This window comes from Echiichthys vipera (assembly GCF_963691815.1).
Source record: "Echiichthys vipera genome assembly, chromosome: 15".
NCBI lineage: Eukaryota > Metazoa > Chordata > Actinopteri > Perciformes > Trachinidae > Echiichthys > Echiichthys vipera.
In genome coordinates, this window is record NC_139840.1 from 6,919,084 (window position 1) to 6,945,035 (window position 25,952).

Here is a 25,952-nt window from a genome sequence, read left to right on the forward strand (position 1 = left end):
GAGAGAGAGAGAAGAAGAAGGAAAGGTTGAGGTCAATGGCTATGTTTACACGTACAACAATATTCCCAATATTACTGAGGCTTTCTGTTCATAAACAGCAAATCTTGCTTCCAGTGACCTGGATAGACTCTTATCTTGATTATGAGAGACCTGAATGGGATTGCTGGATATTTTTTTTTATCCCTTTTAATGGCAGATCATTGCACATTGTAATACTCAAAATTACAGCCACAAGACTCTAAACAAAGATACAAGCTAACACCCAAATACTATGTGCATGTAAACATAGTCTGTAATGACAAATGAAGAAAAACCAAAGAAAATGGGGGCTTCTCATTATGTGTAGATTTTCTGCATAGTGTATATTTCAGTGCTCTGCCTTACGTTTGTGTTAAATTTGACCAACTATAAAAGCTATTAAAAAACCCTGCCTATCAGTATTTCTGTTTTTAACAGCTTAAGGACAAAATGCAGAAAAATAAAGAGCTGTAAGGAGCCAAGATGAAGTTAACTGTTGGAGAAAATATTTGACCAGTTTGAAATCCAAGACTTGAAAGATAGTTAAATTTTAGTTTTGTTTTTTTTTTGGTGATTTTATTAAAGGAATTTACTGTATGCAAAGCAGCTGATCAGTTTGGCTCCAGTATTGTAAGATCTGAAGGAGAGCAAAATGGTTTACACGATGTTAAAATGAATGCTATGCTAGCTTTTTGCTCCTGTTATGATATGTGTATCTGTATCTGCAATCAAGAATCTGCATCAACACCGAGAATATATATATGTGTGTAGAACGAACATATGCAAGATTATGGAGTAAAAAAAAACAAGAAAGGTATGTTTAAAGTGCACTTAATACTAATATTTTCTATGCATGTTTCAATTTCTGGTGTTTCCAAGTATCAAAGCATCTATTAACATCAAACTCACACCCTTCAATTCAGAGTGTGTTGTCAATTGGGTCTATTGGTTTTGTACTGCTGTAGTAATTACTCAGAGAAACAGACCAAAAATGATGCTTCTCTCTCTCTAGATTGTTTTTGGTAGTGTTATAATCTTCAGCTCTTTTTTTTATATTCCACTGTTCGTGTTTCAGTTGTGCATACCACATCAGTGTTGTAGGAAACACAGTCCAATGTTTCAATAAAACCACATGTTAAACAGATGTGTGTGTATATATGTGTGTGTGTGGGTGTGTGTATTATTTTATGTCTTGGTTGATTAAAGATGCTGTATTACCCACTTTCACTTTTTTTACCTCAACATATACCTCAACAATTATTGAATGGATTGCCATGCGAGTACATACAAACATTCCTGCTTCTACCATGAGGCTGACATTTTGTTTCTAGCGGCCTCTTTGGCGGTAAGATGCAACTGCAGGTGAGCCTGTTCTTTCAGAGCCTCCATCTTGTCACACACACACACACACACACACATGTTCCTATTACACTTCGGCTGTTACTACAAGCCTGACTCAGAAGTTCGAAGTTCCAGATTTACGATTACAGGTAAATGCAGCATAACTGGAAGTGATGATCTGGGCCGACAGTTCAACCGCTGTCAGCAGCGTTACTGACATAGAGGCTTTTTTACATCCAGCAAGTATATCTGTATCACTTTAAGTGGATTGGTATTGGTTCTGCTTTTCCAATGACCCCCAATTTAAACAGTAATATAGGTAAAAACTTTAGACCCTACCAATGAGCCCAACGGTTCTATAATAGTCTTTCATTTTGCCACGTAAAACTTTTTATGATATAAATAAATGCACTTTAAGATAAAAATATAGATTTCTTTGAACTGAAGGCAAACGAGTCTAAATCGTCATCTGCTCTATGCACATTATTTATACTTGACTGTTTACTCTATCACTCACTACACTCTCTTCCCAACCTTCTCCCTTCACCGCCAGATCCACGGCTCTCTGCAGACCCCAGTACAACCGTCATTGGGTTTCAAAGTATTTCAGGGCTCAAGAGCCTTGACTGTCGAGATGATTGACTACTTATCACCACTGCTTCTGAGGGGTGGAGTGCAACACAGTAAACATTTAAGTTGCCTATAAATCTATAGCCAGGAAAGGGGACAGCGATGACGCCCAGCTCTGACACAATAACATGTCATGGCGTTTCATTTGTTTAAGGAAGGGTTGTGCCCTCTGGCATGGGAATATGGATACTACAATAGAAAGCAAGTTAGGAGTTACCTGGATCCCAAGGCAGGAACACCACGACGCAGCTTCATCCATGTGCATCAGAGCTTGCAGAGGTTTGGTTTTACATTATGAAGAAATATTAAACCTACACAGAAGGTGCTTGACTTAGCTCAGCTCTCTTCTTTTATTTGTCTTTTGCCTTTGTATGTGATATCTTTAGTGTCTTGTGCGCCCATGTGGGCTGGGTGTTCATCAAAAAAGGGTTAATTCACTCATTCACAAAGCTCAGGCTATATTTGATGAGCCTACGTACCCTGAGTCTGAGTATCAACACACTCAACCCACAGAGCAATGTGTTTTTGGAAATTAAAGCATGTCAATTTGTGCTAAAAGAAACCCAAAATACAAGCATGGACCCAAGAGAGAGAGAGAGAGAGAGAGAGAGAGAGAGAGAGAGAGAGAGAGAGAGAGAGAGAGAGAGACACACACACACACACACACACACACATGTACTGCAACAACAATCAGAATAGTGTGACTGAATCACATTTTGCACATTTTTCAAAAAACATTATTCCATTCACATGCTGCAGGAGTGAAAATGTTATAGACTTGACTGGGTCCCAGCTTTGATGTTGACGGTCTTGTTTTTCTCTTGTCTTAGTTTTACATTATTTCCCAGGCAGTATTGCTAAAGTTGTGTACAGTGAAGCATCCTGTGGGGAGTGGCCTTCCTACACTCTTTAAGTGGCTAGATTAATTCTTGGCCTTCCCACTTTGAGCCATCAGAAGAACAAAGAGTGTAAGTCATCGGCACTACAATGGCTTGATACAACTTTCAAATGAAAGAGGCCATAGAAATAATTCAGTCTCAAACGCAGCATCTTGTTTGCACTTTAAAGCGGATGTGTTCTTAACATAACCTAAAGTCAAGTGTGTAACTACAAGCCCGCTAAAATATCAACACAATACTTCACTGAAAACATACAAAACACAGATGTGGAAAGGCCCTCCAGTCCTCCTCTGCTGCTCATGTATCCCCATCTTCCCACAGATACTTCCCTCTTCTCTTTCTAAGTCATGGCGGTCTCAATGGTATACAGCTGTGCAAGCTGTATCGTGAGTCACAAGTGAACTCATTTTGTTGGGTTGTTGCTTAATATGCTCATTTGATTTCAACACATTTGTGTCCTCTGACCCCACATTGGCTCTTGACTGTGTTTTAAGTTGTTGTTTCCAGTACAGGATCTCCTGTTCGCCACTGGCTTTAAAGGGGAACTTCCCACAAGTCAGTTTCATGGGGAGCACTTCTCAGTCTATGAAACAACAAGGTGTGGAGGTGTTTATGTGGGGGGGTCATGTGCGGGAGGATTTTTAGGCTGGGGCTTGCAACGTCCTCCTCCCAATATCACAGTGAAGTTGCCAGGCAACCAGCAGGGAGGGAGTCATCTGCACCACCTTGGGATCCGCCCGCTCCACAGAGTTGACTGATTTTTCTGGCATCGTGACATGAAACTGCGTTTTCTCAGTTGGAAGAGTTTACTTGGACAGCACTCACTGGCCAATCCCAACCGATTTAGTTAAACATGCTTACATCATCGGCTCTGTCATACAGTAGGCTACTCCGTCATTACCATAAAGTCTATTGTTGCTACTATTGCAGCGTTAAATGGTGGATGGATTACTTTTAGCGTGTGAACCTCAGCAACTCGGTACTTTGTAAGGGCAGCAACAGTACATACTAAAAATAAAAAAGTATGACTCAGCCATAATCTACATGGCTGCTGATGTGACAAAGACTTTAAATTTAATTTTATCTTGAATTAACAGAAAATCCCATGAATTTTAGCGAAGTGAAGTCTAGCCTATGTTGTTGTTTTTTTAATATCTGAGAAATATCTCAATTTCTAGGCTGGGGGTAGCAACTTCCTTCCAATATCACAGTGAAGTTGCCAGGCAACAAGCAGACAGGAAGTCACTACAGTGGTTCTAGGCCTTATAATCTGCCCGCTCCACAGATCAGTCGACTGATTTGTCTGGCATCGTGACAGGAAACAGTTTCTTATAAATCATTTAGAGTGCAGATTATGTCAAACTAACTAAATAACTAGCTGACAGTTCTGTCTCATATCATGCAACAAAGTCACTGCCAAGAAATAGTCTGCACTTAATCCTCCATGAAACCACTTTTTGTTCTTTTGCTCTTCCATTTTTTTACCAATTAAGCAAAAATATATAACATGTTTAATTAGCTTTAGAAGGGCTGATAGGGGGACTTTTATATTTGAGATGTTAATTCCTGTGAAAGCTGCTCAGTGGCGAATGAAGCCAAAGAAGTTTTTTTTTTTTTTTTTAAAAACAACCCCAGAAATGGTCAAGTCAGCCACTTCCGTGTAAGAGCTCCAGCTCACTTGAATGGGGATTGTATTATTTAAAGTTGTACTCTGTAAGATTTTAATTTATTCAATTGTCTTTTAAAACACTATCTATCAAAGAATGAGTTAAAGCAATAGTGATTACCGTAATCATATGACCCACTAATGAAAGCACTTGTGGTGACATTCCCGGGCTAGATGTAAATAAGCCGCCATGTTAGTGACGATGCTGACAGTGGTTGGTCTGTAGGTAGAGATTGTCACTGACCATTATGCAATAACATATTATATACAGTATATATATATATATATATTTACATATTATATCTGTCTCCTCCCTTTAGAAGTTTAACCCTAAAACACTGGCATAGCCTACCCCTGTAACTCCCGTGTTTCATGGCTGAATACTGAAAACAGACGCTCCTCCTCCTCTCTGCAGCTGGAACTGTAGCACCTCCTGGGAACTCTGCTTCAGTTTTCTTATAAAACATATGTGAACAAAGATGGCTGTCGGATGTTCATTCAGTCCATAAAAGCTGTAGACTGTTTCTCCATGGGGTCTTTTTTGGGTTAACCGTGCCATGTTTTCGTGATTTGTTGTAGTTTTTACCAATCCTAAATTGGCATCAGCATGATAGTTAGTGTTAATATCATTATTATTATTATTATTATTATTATTAAGTACACATTTAAGGTAGTGGAACAATGATAGCAAGCCTACTTTTACTTATCGTACTTAAAGTACATTTAGCTGATAATAAACCTTACAAACTTTTACTTATGTAAGGTTTTGAATACTTTACGCATTGGTGATTTTTTTAAATTTCACCCACTAAAAGGGGTTATAACTTTTTCGCATCCACCGGAGTGCCTTTCTGATCTGTTACCCTTTGCAAGAGCACCAGTGGTTTGAGGAACACCAGCAGTGATCCTGTTGTCTACTTTTACTTTGTAGCTGAGTATTTTCACAGTGTGGTATTAGTACTTTTACTTAAATGTAAGGGATCTGCACACTTCTTCCATCACTGGTATGAGTTAGTATATTAGTGTCACTATCTGAGTCAATACCAGTATAAGGTATTAGTGGTATTACAGTGGCTGTATTAGTAATGGTATTATTATGGTAAAACAGTGCACGAGTATATGAAGCAGCAGCCTGACAGTTCTGTGATTCTCATACCTCAGTGATCCTAAAGTTAGCTTGTCTTTTGGGGGTTCTAGCATTCCAGCGATGGAGGCTAAGTTTACATATAATGGTAAAACTGTTTTCCCATAGGCTCTTTATGATCTAATGCAGGCATTTCAATTCAGGCTGCACTCGGCAGCTGTTTCATGAACCTGTATGTGTCAGTCAGGCGGAGTCAGAGAACTCACTGGGTTATATTTGGGGTTATACCTCCCCCTGGTGACAGTGATTTACTGTGAGAAGACGCACGGATCGAGGAGTCAGAAACAATTGGGCATCTTCAGGCAGGATTTTTATTACTATATCTGAGTCTTGAAACAAGTTGCAACATATATTGTGTAGCAACATGCCCTGGTGCAAGAAATACTGGCTACTCAAATGAAATATTTTAGTGAGTCATTAAGCAGCTTTATGTCAGGGTGACCTTGCGTGTCGATCCACTGGCTGGGAAACTAAGGTACATAGATGATGTAATGACAAATAAAGTTGTCTGTTTCCCAACATCAAATGAAAAAGACCCTGTATCCTTTTACCCAAACCACCACACTATCTGATATATGCCAGAAAAGATTTAGTACGTCCCCGTAGGCTAAGAATACCAGAATGTCTGTTTTAACCTGCAGTATGCAAGCCTGCATGCTTTTCTGACTAATCTGACCCACAATCCTTTGCACAGCATATGTGAGCGAAAGGGTCAAAGTTCAAGAAAAAAGAAGTATGCTGATTGTGAAAGATACTTTAATATGTAATTATATCTTGAATTAACAAAAGTTTTAGGTGGAAATGACTTTTCCCCTTGTATTTATATGTTTCTGGTTAATATCTCCAAGGAATAAATAAAAGACAACTTTTCATTTTTGAGTATTTCACACTGTCAAAGTGTTAAAGAAAACTAAACGACAAAAGAGGATTACCAATATTTGATTCCAAGTATGACTACTAAACAAATGAATCATTTGCAGCAAAGGTGAATGCATTAATAGTCTTGATCCAGGGTTTGTACTTGGAGTCTTTTACAATTTGTGCCACATTCACCTCTCGCAAACTTTCCACGTGTAACGACCTTTCCTGAGCTGCAGCCAGAGAGGAAAAAAAATGGCAGCTGGAACTAGAAAAGTGAATGTCATGAAGGAATTATGGCTTCAGATTTCCAACAGTATGTTCGTCCTAAAAGAAGTTCAAAGCTCCGCACAAACTTTATCTTTTCCTTACCATTACGGCTTTTTTGGTCTGGAGCTCTCAACATGCCCATTTATGGTTGTGCTGGACCATTTGGACTCATAAAACTGTCATGAAAACATATAATGCTGGAGTACTTTAGCGTCCTTTTGGTGAGTTGGTTTATTTGTGTTATCTTTGCTCTTTTGCAACAATTAAACTCTCTTTTTCTTTCTCCCTCGTAGCCACATTCCTCTTAGTGCGGAAATGACACATAGCAGAAAACAAGAGCTGTGAAGTTTTACAGCAGAATGAGTGATCTCTAAAACAGTCGCTGATTTAGGACTGGAGTCCCCCCAGGAGGCACCGTTCTTTAGGACAAACCTTCTCTGCCTCGAGAGGAACTAACAAACTATTTCTCATACAAACCTTTCAAACAGCTTCACGGCCCGGTCACATCATCTTTTTGCGAGGTGCCTTTTATCTCAACACTTTACCTCTAAGCCGGCCACAAGCTCAAATAACTACTGCTTTATGTTTTGGTTCGTTTCAGTTTCCAGAAAACTAACATCACATTCAGGAACTTAGTAGAGAAATCTGTTATTACTGCAGGATGGAATAAGTTTCCACTAGTGCATACATTAAAGACCCTTTAAGGAAAAAGAAATGATTGGGTCACTTGGAAAAGTCATAATAATCTCAGTATCTTGTATACTTTCTTATTAAACCTCTTTGTTTTCCATAGTCTTTAAGCCTTTTTCCTTCGGTCCCTCTATTCTGGATTCACCTTGTTATAGTGTTCATTTTGTTTTTTTTGCAAGAAAAACGCATAAGACACACCAAAACCAAACTACTTTCTTGTATAATTTATATTGAAAACATGTTAAAAACATTAGTTTCCCTTTATAAAACCACATAAAACAGTTACCTGTGGTCATAATTACAACAGTGTCCTGGTAATCAAACCCCCACTGTCAAAATCACATGTAACTGGAGCAACGCATTTTAATACCAAGTGCATAAAGGATTTAAAATGATGCAGAATACCAAAGGGGGGTAATGAGCTGTTCAGAGCTCAGTTTGGCTGGTTGTCCATGTGTGAGCCTGACTGGTAAGACTGGATGTCCTCCCCGATGAACTCCGTCACTGTGGAGGGAGAAGAAAAATCACAATCTTCATCACCTCATTCTCTCGTCCACCCCATATACTCCATATCACAGGTTGCTCAGCGTATGCATTGTTAGAATAAAAGGAAATTAACCGGTATGTATAAACCTTTAAATGTGCTCTACTCAAAATACTCAAAAAAGGTGGTTATTTTATTCTTTATCTAGAAAGCAGCAGGAATCTTCTCTTTCATTCATTCATTCATTCATTCATTCATTCATCCTCAACCGCTTATCCCGGGGTCGCAGGGGGGGGGGGGGGGGGGGGGGGGCTGGAGCCGATCCCAGCTGACATCGGGCGTGAGGCGGGGTACACCCTGGACAGGACGCCAGTCTATCACAGGGCACAGGAATCTTCTCTTCTTCTACACAAATCTTTTAGCTGTGATGATTTTAACGGTAGCTCAATAGTGCAAATATCTAAGGAAAAAGTCTAGGAAAGATAATAACATCGCAAGGAGAACGTACTATGATGCTACTTTGGTCTTAAAACAGACATATTTAACCGTATTACATCACAGTTCTTCATCACTGAGCAATTCAAAATGCAAGTTAAGTGGGGTAGATTGGGTTAGAGGTTAAGAGTTAGGGGATAAGGGTTAAGGTCTCAAAACGCCAGCAGGTGTAAACTTGAATGCCCAGAAACAGAAAGATAATATCGGTTGTGGAAGCTTAGAAACAGTGTCTCCGTCACATAATTAATCCACCACAGGACACTTACAGGTTGTCCCCAAATAAAACAAATTCAAGGGATGTATATCAAACACATGTGCGTATTATACTGTGTTTACTGTTTATTTGATGTGTTAATGTAAAGAAATGAACATATGCTGGTATGTTGTTGTCAGATTCCTTTAAACTCCCAAATATCCAAATTGGTATTGGCTGTAAAAAGTAATATAAGTCCGGGCTACTGCATAAAGTTCTGATTGTTGTTTTGCACAATACGTCAGAACAAAGTACAGTTATCACTTAAAGATTATATTCAAATCTGAGTGAGTGCCATATATTTTCACCTCTGATTGAGAGTGTTACCTTTCTGTTCTTTCACACTTTAACCACAATGACAGAGCATGTATCGTTGCATTTGTGATGTCGTTTTTTTCGTCAATAGTAACAGACCAAGCAGGTGATGTGAATATAAAATATAAATGACTACCAGGACAGGTACGAAACCATATTTAGGGCATCTCCAACCGTTGTTCAAAGCACGAATTAATTGAAAAAGGATCCTAGTTTTAAATCTATGGTGACGTCAAAGACACTGAAATCTGGCATTACTGTATTTAACTATTTAACTGTTGCGTAAATAATTTATTAAGCCACCTTCCATCCACCAGTTTGTGGTCCAACAATCCTCCTACCATAAAAACATACACAATGTACACAATCTTTATCATCTGTCTGTGCTTTACACGACTGTAAGTTTACAGTTTACCTGCTCCACAGATTCTTTTATTTTTTTGAAGATTGTTTTTTGGCAGTTTTCAAGCCTTTTTTATTAGATGGGACACACAGGAAATGGGGTGAGAGAGAGAGACGGGGAGATATGCAGCAAAGGGCCGCAGGCCGGAGTCGAGCCCACGGCTGCTGCCCTGTGGACCCCCAGCCCCCCCACACACAGCCACCGGCCGCCCCTCAACAGACTCTCAAACATTTGCATCATCAAGATAAAGAAAAATACGTGCAACTCACCTTCTTCAAATGTAATGTGGTGCATAGAAGAGCTGGTAAACTCCAGGGGGCACTCCTGGATCTTGGCATCCCTCTCTCCCCCATGTCCCATCCCCAGCACCCTCCCCTGGGGGTCCCAGCCCTCGTAGTGGGAGTAGGGTGCCGGGCAGATGTCCTGATATGGGCTGGGGTTGGAGGGAGGTGACGGACACACATCCTGAGGATAAGCAGAGTAGTGGGGGTAAGGGGAGGTGGGCATGGGAGGCAGAGGGGAGGTCGAGATGGGACTGCCGGCAGGAAACGGGCTGAGAGAGGAGGAGTGGGAGGGAGAGGGCGAGGAGGAAAGGTAGGGTGAGTCCAGCCATGGGGAAGGGGATGGGGATGGAGGCTGCGGGCCACGGGGGTATAAGGGGGGAAGGAGCTCGGTGAAGCCCAGCTCCAGGTTCTCAAAGCTGGGGTGACGCTCTGACAGGGACGCCCTGGACCCACCGGGCTCCTCCACCACAGCATCGGGCTTGGAGCAGTACTCCTCATGGTAATCCATGGTGGGGCAAGGAGGGGAGTAGGTGGAAGGGAAGGGGGGCAGATGGAAGCCCAGGCCTCGGTCGTCAGCCATGGGGTTGCCGCTCATGTGGAAGCCCCTGTCCATCCTTGGTTGACCCCCTACAGGACACACAGTGCCCCCATCCAGAGGGAGCACAGAGGGCCGAGACAGCAACGGGTTCTCCTCTTTGAACATAACTGTGAGGAGAAACAGAGACACGCGGACAGTTTGGTGTCCAATGTTCTCCCAGTGAAGTTGATGAATGTCATCAAAGACTTTTCACATTTTTCTTCAGGAGTTTAATCTAGTTTAATTATTTTTTTTAATAATGTTGACTAGTTATTCTTACTTTTATATTATGCAAATGTCTCTTAAATTGTGGTTTACAGTACTTCCATTTAGTTGAAGATGTTTTCATGACATGAATAACGTGTGAATTACAGTGCATTACTTTTACTTGGTATACCAGTGAATGAGGACTTATACTTAGAAAAATACAATTTAGTGCCAGTCAAGAACTATTATTGTAAAACTCATGTATTGGATGTCAAATACAATATGTCCTTGTTAACTTCCTGTCAGTTGATGTCATTCACATTCACTGCAACAGGAAATAAACTGGGATGTATTTATTTTATAATGTTTATGTTTACAGCTGTGCAATGGTCTATACATATATACACACTAAATATCAGGGATACACCATAAGCTTTAAATATAAACACACAAAACAGAACAAAAGCCCCCTACGGACAGAAGAGAGACAGATGATGGACACTCACTGGGGAGGTACTTGAAGCAGTGAGTGCTGCTCCTTTTCCTCTTCCCGTTAGAGACGTAAAGACTAACGGACACAGGTCGACTGACGGACACGTCGCTGTAGGCAGGGACCCTCACGCACAACAAACACTTCAACAGCAAAAACAGAGGTGCGGACACAGAATGTTACACATTAGAGGACCAGATGCTTTAGTTGTAGCTGCTCAATTTAATTACAGATCAGTGATGAAAAGTGCATGTTGTTGCAAAACTGTTCAGAATCAGTTACGGCTTTTAGGACTGCTATCACACACGCAACACTACCTCATTGCTGTTGTCACGGTCGACGTGGGCCTCCTCTTCCCACTGCAGTTTACCATCTAATAGATGAGAACATACGGTAGAATGAAGTGTAACCCAGAGATAGCTTAACCCTGTTTTACAACCTGTTTTAAGCATTGTTATTGCATTTGGAGATATCATGTTTCCCACTGTTGGTCTTATAAGTCTACAACACTTGCTCGTTTGCTAAAACTCGCTCATGTGCAGGTTAAAAATAGACAGAACAAATGTTATCGTTCCTGGTTTTTTTCACTAAATGATGTGCTGTACAGCTGCAATATCTGAATGGCTGCTATTACAGTAAATGATGCATGATGATGAACACTTTGTATTGAGCTGTATGGATTTGCACTGAGCTACTAAATAAAAATTAAAAAAATAGAAAGTAATATTAATTGTTGTTTCAGTTATTGTTTGTGGCGGTTGTTAGCCTATATCTGCTTTATTGTTAGTTTCTCTGCCTTTACTGGATCAATCAGGGACCGGTTTCACTTTGTTGAATGTAACAGTGTCTACATCAGGGGTGTCGAACTGATCCAGTAAAGGGCCGTGTGGCTGCAGGTTTTCATGCCAACCAAGCAAGAACACATCTGACTCGACTCATTCAATCACCTGAACTGTCTTCACACAGTTGATTTGTTGGACCAGGTGTGTTTTTGATTGGTTGGAATGAAAACCTGCAGCCACACGGCCCTTTACGGGATCAGTTTGACACCCCTGTTCTACATGTATGCCTATTTTCCCTATCAAATAAAAAACAAGTTAGTCAACTTACGTTGAATTTGTGGCGCACTAATTACAACTGAATGCAAGGGGCACGGGACATGCCACTACTTTTTTTCTAGTAACTAGTTCAAATTTTTACTGGCTTAATTTTAGTCACCAAGACTTCAAAGACAAAAGATCAGAAAAACAACATTAGAAAGGATTCTGTCTCCTCTGTAGACCTTTACCTGTCCCCCTCTCCATGAACAGCACTCTGGAGATTGGCAGGAAGTTAGAGCCGCTCAGGAGAAGCTCCTCTCCTCCTTCCACAGAGCAGGAGGTAAGACTGACGGACTCGATGACGGGCAGCTCCTGAGCCGAACGCTGGGCTGAGGCAGGGAGAGGCAGGCAAATTAAACCACTGAGTGTACTCCTAATTTAAAGCCAGTGTGTTTTAAATGTATGCATCTGGCGTCTCCAAGTGGTAACACAAATCCTACACATGCAGTGGTGGCTTTGACAACCTGCTTTCGTAAATGTTGTAGGTGTATTCTCTTTGGCACTGTCTACACGTGTTTTTTTAAAATGCCAAAATACATGGGACAAGAGAGTTGAGTGATGCGACGTGATACTTCTGTGTAGGAGCTTCAAATGGATATAATGGACGCACTTTGCTGCAGGCATGCTGCAAAAGACAGCAAGTGGAGCTACATCTGGTAAATCAAACATAAAAAGTCCCTTTCAGTGGAGAAAACGTGACGCTTGGCATATAGGCTGCTCTACATGCTAGAAAACACCCTTTCTTCCACTGCACAAGTCACATTTCTGTTTTGCCATAGCACCGTGGACCATAAGATGTTAAAGTCACAATCCATTAGATTTGAGAAACCTTGTTTCTAGCGGCCTCTTTGGCGGTAAGATGTAACTGCAGGTGAGCCTGTTCTTTCAGAGCCCGCTATTTTGTCAAGTTCAGGGCCACTATGCATGTTGACTTTTTTTTTTTGCTCTTTTGTAAACTTGCAAAGAGGCAACAAGTGCTTTCATTAGTGGGTCATATGATCACTCACCACTGTTTTAACTCACTCTTGGATAGGAACTTAAAAGACAATGAAATAGATTTAAAAATCTTACGGATTATATCTTTAAATAAATAGGTATCAAATAACTACAAATAAAGAAATCATTAGTTTATTAGCTTGTTACACTATTGTTTGATATGTTGATGTAGCCTCTTTCGCCCCCTTCATTGCCTGCATGGTGAGCATTTTGGGGTTGTTTTGCGGTCTAGTACGGATGGAGGTATTTTGTAAAACAAAAGTAGTATGGACAGATTTTTTTTCTTAACGGAGAGAAAAAACATCCTTAAAAAAAAATAATATCCCAACCGTGTAGACGGGGCGTCCATAAAAGCGCATATGACCGGCTACTCACAACATTCGATGGCCAGGGAAGCAACCTGCAGAGCCAGGACTCGGCCAGGTGGGGCCACAGGGGGCGCTAGAGGGAGGTGGGTACGAAACACCAAACGGACGCGTGTGTTCTTCCTCCCGACGTCTGTTTCTCCTTTCCTCAGCTCAATGTCCGAGTTCCTCAGCTTCAGAATGCCAGCGCAGTCGATGCTACAACACAAAGATTTGAACATTTAGGCGGTCGTTTTGGTCAAATTCTTCTCAAACACTGGTGCTATAACAGGAATCCAAATGATAAGCCTGCTTCTCAAGTATATACAGTAGACTTCTGTAGACTAAGTGTGTTTGTGGAGGAAGGTCTCCAGGCTCTTTCCTACTCACAGTGCAGTCATGTTGTTCTCAGGGTTGAGGGGAATGTCCAGCACTTTGGTCCCTGTCTGGACACTCTCATGACTGGCAGTACCCACCATCTTTCCTGTCACCCTGAGAGGGAAGAAACTGATGAATTTACATCTATTTGCAGTTTTTATGCTGAATCAAAGTCTCATTATAGATTTAGGCGTGTATCATTCATCAAGCAATTATTTACGAGTTACACAACATAACAGTTGTTGGACGTGTAATTGTAAGAAGAAGAAGAAGAAGAAGAAGAAGAAGAATTACTTTATTTATCCTGCAACGGGGTAATTGAATTTTTTCACTCTTATTATTAATCATGTTACACACACAGGCCCGAAATACACACACATACACAGACAGGACCTATACACATGTAATTAAGGAGAGATGTTAGAGCGAGGGGGCTGCCAGTGACCTGCGCCCCGAGCAGTTGGGGGTTCGTTGCCTTGCTCAACAGCACCAATAGGTTGAATATCTTAGACATATATCTATGTTTATGGACTTTTGGTCGGACGAAACAAGCAATGTCACTTTGCGGTCAGAAACGTTTGAGGGTATTTATTTTCATTTTTTCTGACATATTCAAGATCAACCCATTATATGTTATCAATTAAAATAATTGATAGAATAATTCAAAATTATTAATTAGTATCTATCCCTGCACATAGTTTCCTAAATTAAATATACCTAATGTCAGGGGATTAAATTATTATTAATTTTATTGTATTTGGTTCAATTACATGTGACTTTTTTACATGATATTTTTTGTCATTTTAACCTTTACTGGGGGGCAGAGGTGAAAGGGTAACATTGAATTGTATTGAACCAGCTACGTTGAGATTATTTAGCATGTGCTGTACCAACACGCTCCCTAGTTTGCTAAACTGAATCGAACACTTTTCATTTTATGCCTATATTCAGTTGGGCAAATGTCTCTATTCATAAAACACATTGGAATACAGGCAAATCATATCCTGCTAATGTCCCCAAAATATCTCAAGACTGAGCAGAAGATCAGCATAAACTTGGACATACAGTAGCTGCATCTTGGCTCTTGAAGATCTAACATCTTCTACATAAAGCTGATGTTCTCTTCCAGAGCATTTTACATTGAGAACAACTGGTGCAAGAGATTTTCCTGGACCAACACTAGAAGCAGCTGGTGGTAAGTTACGCAATGGTTAAAGCCACAGTGGTCCGATAACGAATATACAGTAGGTGGAATATGAATTTTATTATAAATGAAGGATGCTTGGTCATATTTTTGATTTTAAATGGAAATAAAGTTGAGTACCTGTGTATCTGATAGAAAGGATGTGGCCTGATCGATCGGTCGTCAGCTGTTCCAACGAAAACCTGAAGGGAGAGCGGCTTCCTCTCTGTGTACCCAGACAGCTGTACAGAGAGACAGAGCGTGAGGGTCGACATCCAACTGTGATGAGGCCGACAGCAGAGAGCCACATCATGTGTCCTGACACTTTGTTCCAGTATTGAAAACACAGCATTCAAAGTAAATTTCTACTTTCGCTTCGATAGAAATGACATTTCATATAAAGAGCTCATAAAATAACCTTATTATAAAAACAGCTTTCACCTTCACGATAGGATGTCCTGTTGGTGTGGCCTTGACCGCTCCTCTGCTCCCCTCCGTCTCATAGTGGGCTCTGTGGTGTGGACGGGGCTGTACCTCAATACGCAGCTCGTACTGGTCAAACTGGGATGGCAGCGGCCAGTCGAGCGGCGGCAGGGCGTTAGACCTACGTGTGGATTAGATGAGTAAAGCAATAGACAGTTTAAGCTGCAGTAAACTTGGACAAAAACATGCAAGTGAGAAACTGACTTGTAGTTGGTCAAGAGTAGGGTGACTAAATGTTCATTAATCTAGTTCAAACTGATCATTTAAATGTGTGCGTGTGTGTGTGTGTGTGTGTGTTGGATGATTGAATGTGTTAAAGTAAAGGGACACGGTCTGAGCGGCCTCACGGTGTGGCTCCTAATGTATGGGAACTGTGTGTGTGTGTGTGTGTGTGTGTGTGCGTGTGTGTGTGTGTGTGTGTGTGTGTGTGTATGAATCCAGACCAACCGTTCACAGTGCTAATGCCATAGCATAAAAGTATCACTTTGATCATTATCATCTTTATGAGTTATGAACAGTTGATACTGTTAATGATATGGTGATAGAGACGTGCTGCCATGAGCACATTGCCTGTTCTACAGTACTTAGCTGATGATTAATTATATCCTTAAGGTGTAATTCCGGCGTGAAAGCATACCATGGTCTTTTTCGGCATGAATATACATTAAATAAGCCACGAGACAGTTTTTTTCATTGCTCAAGTACTAATGGAGAAATCTGGGTGAGCCGCTACCAGCTGGACGTGGCTAACACTGATTAGCTCGGGGAGTTAAGGTAAAGGCAATAAAACGGCTTTTTTAACCACTAATTCTGCTCAAAACAACACCAAACCTCTGCAGTAGCATGATAAGAGTCCTTACACATTAACTGAAGCGGAAACAACGTAGTTAGTGAAACCAGAGTTTATTAAAAGAGTGTTTTGAAAGACTTACCAACTGGCCCCGGTACCAGCTCCTCTCATAGTGTAGAAGCTAAGCCAATGCTTAAAGCCACTGAGGCATTTAAAAAGGGAAACCTAATTGACGCACTTTTACTATACCATGACGGATGAATGAGAGTCCTGTTGAGACGCAAACAAGTCCATTTATTTGACTTCTCATGCTTTAAATCACACATCCACACGGAGCATACTGCACATTGCAGCGTAGCGTAGCGTAGCGTAGCGGTCAAAAACTGTTTTTCCTTTCCGGTTGGAAAACACCTGACGAGCCCCCAAAGGTTCCTACACTTTGTAGGATGACCCGCCAATTACAATCAGACCATACACACACAACAATTAACATAAATCTGCTCTTACACATAGTAAAGTCCATTCAAGTCGATTACCAATAGGAATCCATGGCTGATTTCATGTATATTCATGCCGAAAAAGACCACAGGATGCTTTTTTACCGGAATTACACTTTAAGGCCAAATCAGTGGACATACAGTGCAAATTTAGATGCCACTCTAGTTCACTCTATGCACAAGCACTACACAACTTTACTACACCTCTCTGCATCTACTCACCAATCACTGGAGTTACAATGAAATTAAATTGGGTATGACATTTATCTTTAAAAATGCAGGTGTGGCCAAGCTCTTGGTTTCATGCCAGCTGCTTTTGTTTGCGGTTAATATTTGCGTTTTTAAAAGTAGTCAAGTAGTGAAAAGTAGTTTTCGGTATAAATATTTATTTTTAGAAGAGTAACGGAGAGACTGTTTCTGGAAAAACACACTGGTGTTTATTTTTAATGCAATGTTTGTTTGTTTTTGTTTTCCTTGTGTTTTATTTTCTAATTTGGGTAAGCACCCCTTTAACACATCATCCTTGCCTGAACAGAGGGCTGTGGGCGCTGGCTCGGGTCCGGCCCCAGGCTAGAGCAGGGGGCACAGAGAGGTAGTCCATGCCCAGTGAAGGGGGTTCTCTCCTGGTCTGCTGGGTCTCTGGCAGCGGGCAGGGGGAGCTGTGGCCTGGAGCCTGCTCCGGATCCACCTCCCTCGAAGACAACTGGTAAAACAGAAAGTATGGTTCATCACTTTAGTGTGATGCTATTTTTTTCCTTATCTAATATTTCAATCATCTCTAATATGGAGAGACAACAACATCTGAGAAACACCCTGACAACAAGCCAACATTTTTACCTGTTCCAATGACGTCTTCCTGGTTTTTTGTGGGATGCTGAGCTCACAGCTGCTGGGCGGAGCCTGCGACTGAGGGGTGGAGTCTCCACCCTCAAGGTTGCATCCCTGCAGTTCTTCGGAGTAACTGCTTCTCCGCGAAGTACAGGGGGAGACCAGGGGGGAGTTTCTACGCTTTTTACCCCCGGGGGAAGTGGGCCTGGAGGAAGGCGAGAGCCCGAAATTAACCGTGGCTTCATTCAGATCCTCCTCCTCCACCAGCAGGGAGTCGCAGCTGGAGGCGGGGCTGAGCCAGCCGCGGGAGGAGGGGCTGGAGCCGGGGCTGGGGCTGGGGCTGAGAGAGCCAGGGCATCTGTCGCGGTAAGTAAAGGGGTCCAGCAGGGGGAGGTAGAGGCGCTCTCGGTCCCACCCACCACCACCGCCCATGTCCCAGTAACTGGAAATGGTGGGTGCTAGGTCATCTTCAGGGGAGATGGTGGTTATCTGGATGCTAGGACACTCAACGACACGAGACTCTGAAACCTGGAGGGAGGAGGAAAGCGAACAAGAGATACGTTTGATTTTCTGTTTTGACACAGTCAATGGATAGAAAATGACAAACATTTAATAATCAAGTCATTTATCAGGTAAAATGTTCCAAATATAAGCATTTGCTGCTTTTCTCTGGTTTATATTATTGGAATAACTTCTAGATTATTGACTGTTGCTCTGACAAAACAAGTAATGTGTGGAAGACTGTGATGGGCACCTTTCACTTTACTCTGATATAAACGAAGGAATTAAAAGAATCAAACATTAATTGATCGACAAGTAAAAAGACAGAATCGGTTGCAGACCTATCCATTTATTTTTAGAGGACTAAACAAAAAGTAAATTCTGGATTTTTGGATCAATTGTCCCCATTCAAGGCAGCCGTTTATCTTACCCTTGAAACATTCTGATATACAAAATCTACCACAGTTATCATCACAAAGTCACTGTTTTGAAACTCTTTTTGCTTGTAAGACTTGATTTTGCGTCAATAAAAAAGGGGAGAGTTATTTTTTGATTGAGATTGTGTTAATAGTGCTGTGTTAATAACTTTTTCAAAGCGTTCACCTGCAAAGACATGTGCATCTAAGACGATTTAGCTTAATTCTTAATCAAGCGCTCACGCTCGACGACCATTACATCACCACTGAGTAGCTTCTACAACTTAAAGGTGCTGTGGAGGCGGCTAGCACTGCTCACAGAGGGAGAGAGGAGGTGTAAGAAAGCATCGCTAACGGCAACAGTGCTAAAAGAGCTGACAGTACTGATGGGGTTAGTTAGCTCCATGGTCCTGGCTTGTAAACTGGTTGTCTCACCTGTACAGAGCGCGCCGGCAGGCTCTCATAGGTCCCGCTGAACTCTCTGGCGGGGGCCCTCCGTGGAGGCGGGGAATGCATCCCAGCCCGCTGATTGGCCGAGGATGGCGGACTGGGGATGCTGATTGAGTGGTGGTTATCTGTAACTGATAGAAATAATAATCAGACCCAATATGTGGAAACAAGCGCCAAAATATATTTAACAAAATAAAGTGGGAAACATGACAGCAAAAGTTGTTTTTACCTGCTAATACATTCTGATTATGAAATTCTAAGAGTTCAAGTTAATTTTCCTAGTAGGCCTATACACCTTTGCTTCCACATGGGGACAATTTATATTCCAGTAAAAACAGAAACTAACTTTTGTTGAAACCCACTTCCTTTATAGCATATGTTGTGGGTTTTGGGGTCATGTGACCTCCCATTAATCTTTTTTAATACTGCAAAATGACAGTTAGCTCTCAAAGCATGTTGTTCTTTTACATGTGGCACGAGAAAGACTCATTCAATGTCAATCAAAATACTGTAAACCCACTTTGTGGTCAGCACAGATTAATCATCAACAGGCCTACATCATTCATTACACATCAACTGTCCTTGATTTAATGACCTGTAATTGATGGCATATGGGAAATGCTTGCAACTGGAACCTTTCCTCAGGACCTGACGTTTTGGTAAATATGATTATTGACTTTCTCGTTGAGAGTTGCTGCTCTTATATTTGTTAACAGCAAATATGAATCTAAAGCTCACTAATAGAACTGTCATATGTATTTTTTTTAAACAATACCAAAGTGTAAAAATGACATATTGTGGCTGTTTACACTATCTGACTGGCTGCTGGTGGCAACTTCCTATTTAGCGTACAGACACGTGTGGTATCCATCCGAGCATCTAACTCTGCAGCACATCCTCATACCTTAACGACTAGCTCGTTTACGAATAACTCCCAAAACAACATAATGTGACTGTTCTATTTAAAATTGTAAAACCGTCACAGTTTTAAAGATGCGATTAACGGAAATACTTTTTACAGGTGTATTCAGGCAACAAAACTACTGGGTTTGGGTTAAGGAAAGATCGTGGTTTGGGTTCAAAATTGCAGAATTGTAACAGACCTAAGTCTGTGACACAGTTGCGTACTAGCGTAGTTGCATTGTCTAACTTTAAAAGTCAATGTTGACTTTTGGGTGTCACACGAGACACAGACACTGGTGTCCTATGTTTGACCTATCCACCACCCTGACCTCTTCCCTACAAAGACTTACATATCATTACCTTTTAGTGTTAGCCTTTATATTGTAATGTACTTTACCTCAATTTTCACCTCAGATAAATTTTCTCTGGTAGGGCAGTGCAGAACATTTTGGTGCATTATTTAACAATGGTATATGACATCTGCTGCACATCACATCAATAAAAATGTAGGCACACACAACAAAGAGGATTTGGTTTCAATATACCATAATCTCACACAGTCATATGGCAACAATTAACTAAGCACCTTCATAAACTTTAAGTCACAAAATAGTGCAGTAAAGAGTGAACGGGGAATTGTAACCAAACATTTGGCTCTCTGATCCAACACCACAGAGAACCACAAACCCGACTCTGCTAATTTTGACAGCTATCAAGATGATTTGGGCCTTTTTTTACATTTCCTTTTTAAAATGTTGGACTTTTTGCCCAAACAATAATCCAAATGAGGACACGACCTCTCAAGACCAAAGTCCTCACCACAGCATTTCCACAGCGTGGTGTAGTCAGCCTCTACGGAGCCAAACAGTAGTTAGTCTGTAATGAGCGAGGCTCCAACTGATCATTGTTGCGCTGCAGTGGCGGCGGGCCCTACAGGCAATTTTTGGGCAACATGGACACACAAAGCCAACTGCCAGCAAATTAAGACTCGGATGAAAAATCTCTTCAAATGTTTCCTGGCAAGAGAAATATTTCCAAGCGGTTAAAGCTGCAGCGCTGAGGCAACCTCTCTTTTCACATGAAACAATGATCTAAATGTTTGTGTGCGGAGCAGCGGAGACGTTTATGAGCCTTGAAAACATGCCTAACACCTATTGAACACAATAAAGCTAATCTCAGGTCTAATAATATTTTATGTGTCCTGAGTTGAACCTCTCACAAAAAGTGATCAGGAACCCCACAAGGGGCCACAGGACGTATAATTAAATAACAAGAGCGCAATTTAAATTGTTTAGTGTGTGTGTGTGTGTCTAATGTCTAATGTTAACACACTGGGATCGGGATGAAACTGCAGGTGACAGGTTTTTCTTGTGAGGGTGGTGGTGAGAGTACTAATGTCGATTCCTAAATGAAAAGGTTTGAACTTGAAAACTACACCGTTCTCTTACCATGTATTTTAAAGAGACACTATAGCTGTCCCTAACAAAAACAGACTAAAACTAAACATATAAAAACTAAAACCAAACCTTTCTGAAACACTAAAATTAGAAAACACAATCTGAAAACTAAAATATATTAAAAAAGTAGTGTTTCATATAACTATCTTATAACTGTTCAGGCTGCAATCATTTATTTGTGCACAGACCAGCAGAAGAGTTTATTACTCCCAAAATGTACCTGACATAAAGTCATTACGTGCACTGAGCCAAACCTCTATGGAGGCTTGACTTCCTAACTTGACAGCCCAGTTAGTGCACATGACGCAATACAACAGATCCGCATTAAATCCATATTTTTCAACACCGTCATTCTAAAAAGTCAGTGTTTCTGCTATTAATTACCTCCATTAAGTCACTGTGTGCTGCTGCCTGAGCCTTTAGCTCTACAACAATCTTTGGCCTCGTGTTACCTCGTATAAATCTGATTCCAATGAGTTCCATGCAGCGGTGTTTAGATTTTTAATGTTGGGGGAAATAGAGCACGGATTGGTGCTACGCTCTACATATATTATACAGTCTATGTTTGCATGTCATATCCAGATATGGAGAGTAGAGGACATACAATTAAGTGTCAGGAGAGCTGACAGGAGACTTCTGTGATGCTCTGAAGAGTCAAAACACATCACCTAGAGTGAAGAATTACTCTGATTGTCCTGCAGTTCACTTTCATGCCTTGGGTGTGGTAAAACAACTGTATGCCAGTGTGGGAAAGAGAGAGAGAGGGAGAGAGAGAGAGAGAGAGAGAGAGAGAGAGAGAGAGCGTGTGTGTGTATTTGGAGTGAAATGGGGGAGATGGAGGTTTGAGTGAAAGAGGGAGGTGTGTGTATGTGGTGCCTGTTCAGTACACAGAGGTTGAGGTTCATTCCCAGATGGCAGCTGTTAACTCTACTCACACGCACAGCTGATTGGAAACACATTGAGTCTGGAGCTGCACGCACACACACGCACGAACACACAAATGCACACACGCGAACGCACTCGCAAACAGGAATAGAGTCAGATATGCACACGAAACACACAATAACAATACACTCATGCTCACATGCTTACAAAGGGAGGCACGCACACACACGACATGCAAGTTCAGACGCACACTGACACACAAACACAAGCGTGCAGATAAAGGCCCTCATTACAGCACATGCAACATGCAGCCACACACACACGCACACACACACACACACACACACACACACACACACACAAACACACATACAAACACACACACACACACACACACACACACACACACACACACACACACAGTTCCCATGCATTAGGAGCCACACCGTGAGGCCGCTCAGACCTCCTACCGTGTCCCTTTACTTTAACACATTCAATCATCCAAGAAATGACTCTAACCCCGGTTGTTGGTGCTGCTGGAGGACTCCAGGTGCAGCAGGGCGCACTCGCTCTCCTCCCCGGGAACGGAGCTCTTCGGCTCGGCTGTGCGCACCGGGGATGGTCCCTGGTTCTGCCGCGACGGCGGGTCCTCCTCGAACACCAACTTGAACTCGAACTCGCCCTCCTCCCAGCCAGAGCCCGGCGCGGCCCCCATCGCCCTCCGGCAGCAACGATAGGACACAGATAGAGTGATCCAATCTTATCTCCCTGCGCCGGATACAGCGACTTCAACGTCCTAGGTGCGCCTCGAAAATACGCGTTTCCCGGAGATATTCCCCAAACTTTTGTCCTTCTCCTATGTGCGTGTCATTGCGCAAATAGGCTTTCCCTCCTCTTGGAGGATTTTGATGTAACTTCAGCAACTTTTCCACACGATGATGACTTCTTCTTGCCGGATGCCTTGCGGTCCAGATCAAATGTTCGCTGTGGAAACCTCACAATCTGTCCCGAAACACTCTAGCTCCACCGCCATCCCGGTAGCGTCTTCTTCCCCGTTCAAGACAGAGCGAGAGGGGGGGGGGAGAGAAAAGTTTATCAAATATTTTTGTCGTCCTTTACCCTTAATTGCCTTTGGGTGGGTTTCCCAGCTCCAGTTGGTCCGTTACTCATCCCTCATAGGACCTTGTGCCTGTCAGTCATGAATCCCCCCTGCCCAGTCTCCCTCCTCTCCCCCCTCCTCACTCACTCTGGAGGTTTCTCTTCAAACTCACTGCACATTTACTCAGTGCACCAACACGTTTTAAACCCTGCTAATGAGGCTTGTCTTTACAGTTTACATCTTATTTAGTGTCACCCACTGACCATCATCCTGGTGTTTCCCCTAGATTTAACTTTATCTCCATATCATCCTCAGCATCACTAACTTTTTAACACATTTAAGTGCAAAACAATATGATTATTATTCCACCCATGAGCAGGACTAACGGCAAGCAGCTCACTGTCTCCTAAATGCGGTCACTGTAGGCCGGCTGCATGGCCACCAGGGCCGTGATGGTAACTGTCAGTTAATGAACATAAGAGGGCCTATTTCCTGTGGCGGTGAACACGACAGCCCCCCTTTTTTGGCTGTCACTCTTCCCTCTCCTCCCCCTTTCCTCTTGGTTTTCTTTTTCTTTTTTCCCCCACTCCTCCTTCCTCTCTTCTCCCCACCAACTCCTCCCCGTCCCTCCTCTTGGTTCTCCTCTCCCTCCCCTTCCTCTCCACCAAAGATCTGTTTCTCATTATCCTCTCTAGTCTGCTCTCTGTCTGAGTCAGGAGACGAAAACTTAAATAAACACTCTCTCTCTTTCTCTCTCAGCTCCATAATTCCCTCCTCACTGTCCTCCTTCCTCGTCCTCCTCTGATTCTCACAATCATTATGCATGTTATACTGGCGACTAACTGGGGGCTTGCTTCACTCTCCCTCTCATCCTCTTGGGGTTGTGTGGGCAGGCCTTGGATTCTGATCTCAAGATGTTGCAGACAGGCTGGGGAGAGAAAAAAGTGCTACCAGCAGGGCCGACGCAAGGCTTTTTAGGGCCCCGGGCAGAATCTGATAACCCGTACCAATTCCCATGTGGCACTATAACTAAATTAGTGTACATTTCCTAAACACCAGTTAAAATGAATCCAAAGAGTGTTCAACTTGGATTTTTCAGTTTCTTTGGGGGCCCCGTGGTGGCGTTGAGCCCTTAAGCAGTGATTCACGCTGATACTGGTTATAATTAGCCTATATGTCTACAGTATGTCACAGTCTACAACAGCAGAATACACTAATATATTTTCAGACGTGTTACTCTGCAGTTGAAACTAATGAATGTATAAGTTGAAGATACTTTTCCCCTCCAACAGGTAAAAGCGATATAGAACTGAGTAAAAAAAAAAAGATTAAGATACATATCTCTTTTTACCGGAGTGCAACGTGAAGCAGCACAGCTTCCAAACCTGCAGAACCAACTGTATTAAAACTCAGTGGCACACAGTGAAGCTGGCAGCAGCCGCACTTCCGCTGCTGACAGAGACTTTGAAGCTGGTGAAAAAAAAACCGCTGCACCCCACCTCCATATGCTGCGCCTCCGTTTCACATGTAGTTTAACTGTAAACCGGAGCTCAGGAGCAAAACATTAGTGCTCTATACAGGTACCACTGAGAACATGAAATACAATACAGGAAGGCTTATGTCGTACATAATAACTATGAGAATAATTATGCTCTTGAGCCTTTTAATACTTTTACAGTCGTACCTTTGTAATGTTATCAATGTTATGGCTTTACTTGTGTTTTGTAATTATTACACATTAGCCATTTAGCACATCTTCTTGAGTATGCCACCCCCGTATTTCAAGTTAATTTTATTTATCGTGCCAAATTGCAAATGACTAATCGCAAATGTATATTAGTCTGGGACCTTCATTCATTCGCTGTCGTTCATTTTTTTATTTCCAATGGGCGTTATCAACGGTGCAGAGCAAAAAGACTTCTGGACTCAATTGGATAGACCTGCAACCGATCAGAGCCATACAATTCGGCCTACAACCAACCGCAGCAACAAAACACCCGCGCCCTGCTCTGTGAAAAAACAAACGATTTCAAATCACAGCTTATTGTTAAACTTGAATGCGTTTCTGAAAACATTTTAGGTGAGAAAGAGGGAATACAGTAACAGATTATTGAGTTATATTTGATCAGCACTGCTAATATGAAAGTTTGATCAGAGTTGTATGAGCCTGAAAAACTGCGTTGAAGGGACCTGCAGAGTGGACAGTGTCATCATCTCGAACACCCCACGAGATAAACATTTGTTATCGGTCCGCACATGGCCAGGTTAGTTGGAAATCTGTCTGTATGGGAGAGGGGCCTGACATATCTGCAAGAACAAATTAAACACGAGTTTGGCAGATATGTCTGGTTTCCAGAGCCCCAACATTCCCCATTGAGCAACGAGGAAAAGGACAAAATCCCCTTTAATGCAAAAAAACTAGAGAAACTAGAGATGTACCGATCCATTTTTTCCAATCCGATCTGATACGATACCTGGGCTGAACATATCTGATACCGATCCGATGCTACTGTTGACTGAATGAACAGTGTACCTTGCCATGTGAGTGAAGGCATCAGGCTTGACATAAACATTTAGCCTTGTTAAAAAAAGGTAACAAATTAACAGATAAAACACAG

At 42.0% G+C, this 25,952-nt stretch overlaps 1 protein-coding gene across 2 annotated transcripts; it reads right to left on the bottom strand.

The window, feature by feature from the left end:
• Window positions 1–7,837: 7,837 nt before the first annotated feature.
• On the bottom strand, window positions 7,838–23,280 carry nfatc4 (nuclear factor of activated T cells 4). Of its 2 annotated transcripts, none has more exons than XM_083927721.1 (13): window positions 22,755–23,280; window positions 18,976–19,115; window positions 17,633–18,151; window positions 17,323–17,498; window positions 15,467–15,629; window positions 15,167–15,267; window positions 13,855–13,956; window positions 13,496–13,683; window positions 12,313–12,453; window positions 11,342–11,397; window positions 11,041–11,167; window positions 9,736–10,455; window positions 7,838–8,020 (listed from the first exon to the last, which is right to left on the bottom strand). In XM_083927721.1, exons 1-13 carry the CDS (start codon window positions 22,948–22,950, stop codon window positions 7,950–7,952), a joined length of 2,700 nt encoding a protein of 899 aa, XP_083783847.1. In that variant the 5' UTR covers window positions 22,951–23,280; the 3' UTR covers window positions 7,838–7,949. The 2 variants fall into 2 exon arrangements, with proteins under 2 accessions (XP_083783847.1, XP_083783846.1); XM_083927720.1 differs by having other exon boundaries at window positions 18,976–19,121.
• Window positions 23,281–25,952: the final 2,672 nt, after the last annotated feature.

What these genes read in the sequence shown, in the direction of transcription:
- nfatc4 (XM_083927720.1), bottom strand. Translation starts at nt 22,950, where the DNA reads ATGGGGGCCGCGCCGGGCTCTGGCTGGGAGGAGGGCGAGTTCGAGTTC. An exon ending in ACCGTGACAACAGCAATGAG is followed by an intron (nt 11,168 to 11,341) that starts GTAGTGTTGCGT and finishes TTGCTGTTGAAG; the next exon opens with TGTTTGTTGTGCGTGAGGGT. An exon ending in CCACATTACATTTGAAGAAG is followed by an intron (nt 8,021 to 9,735) that starts GTGAGTTGCACG and finishes CTCCCTCCACAG; the next exon opens with TGACGGAGTTCATCGGGGAG.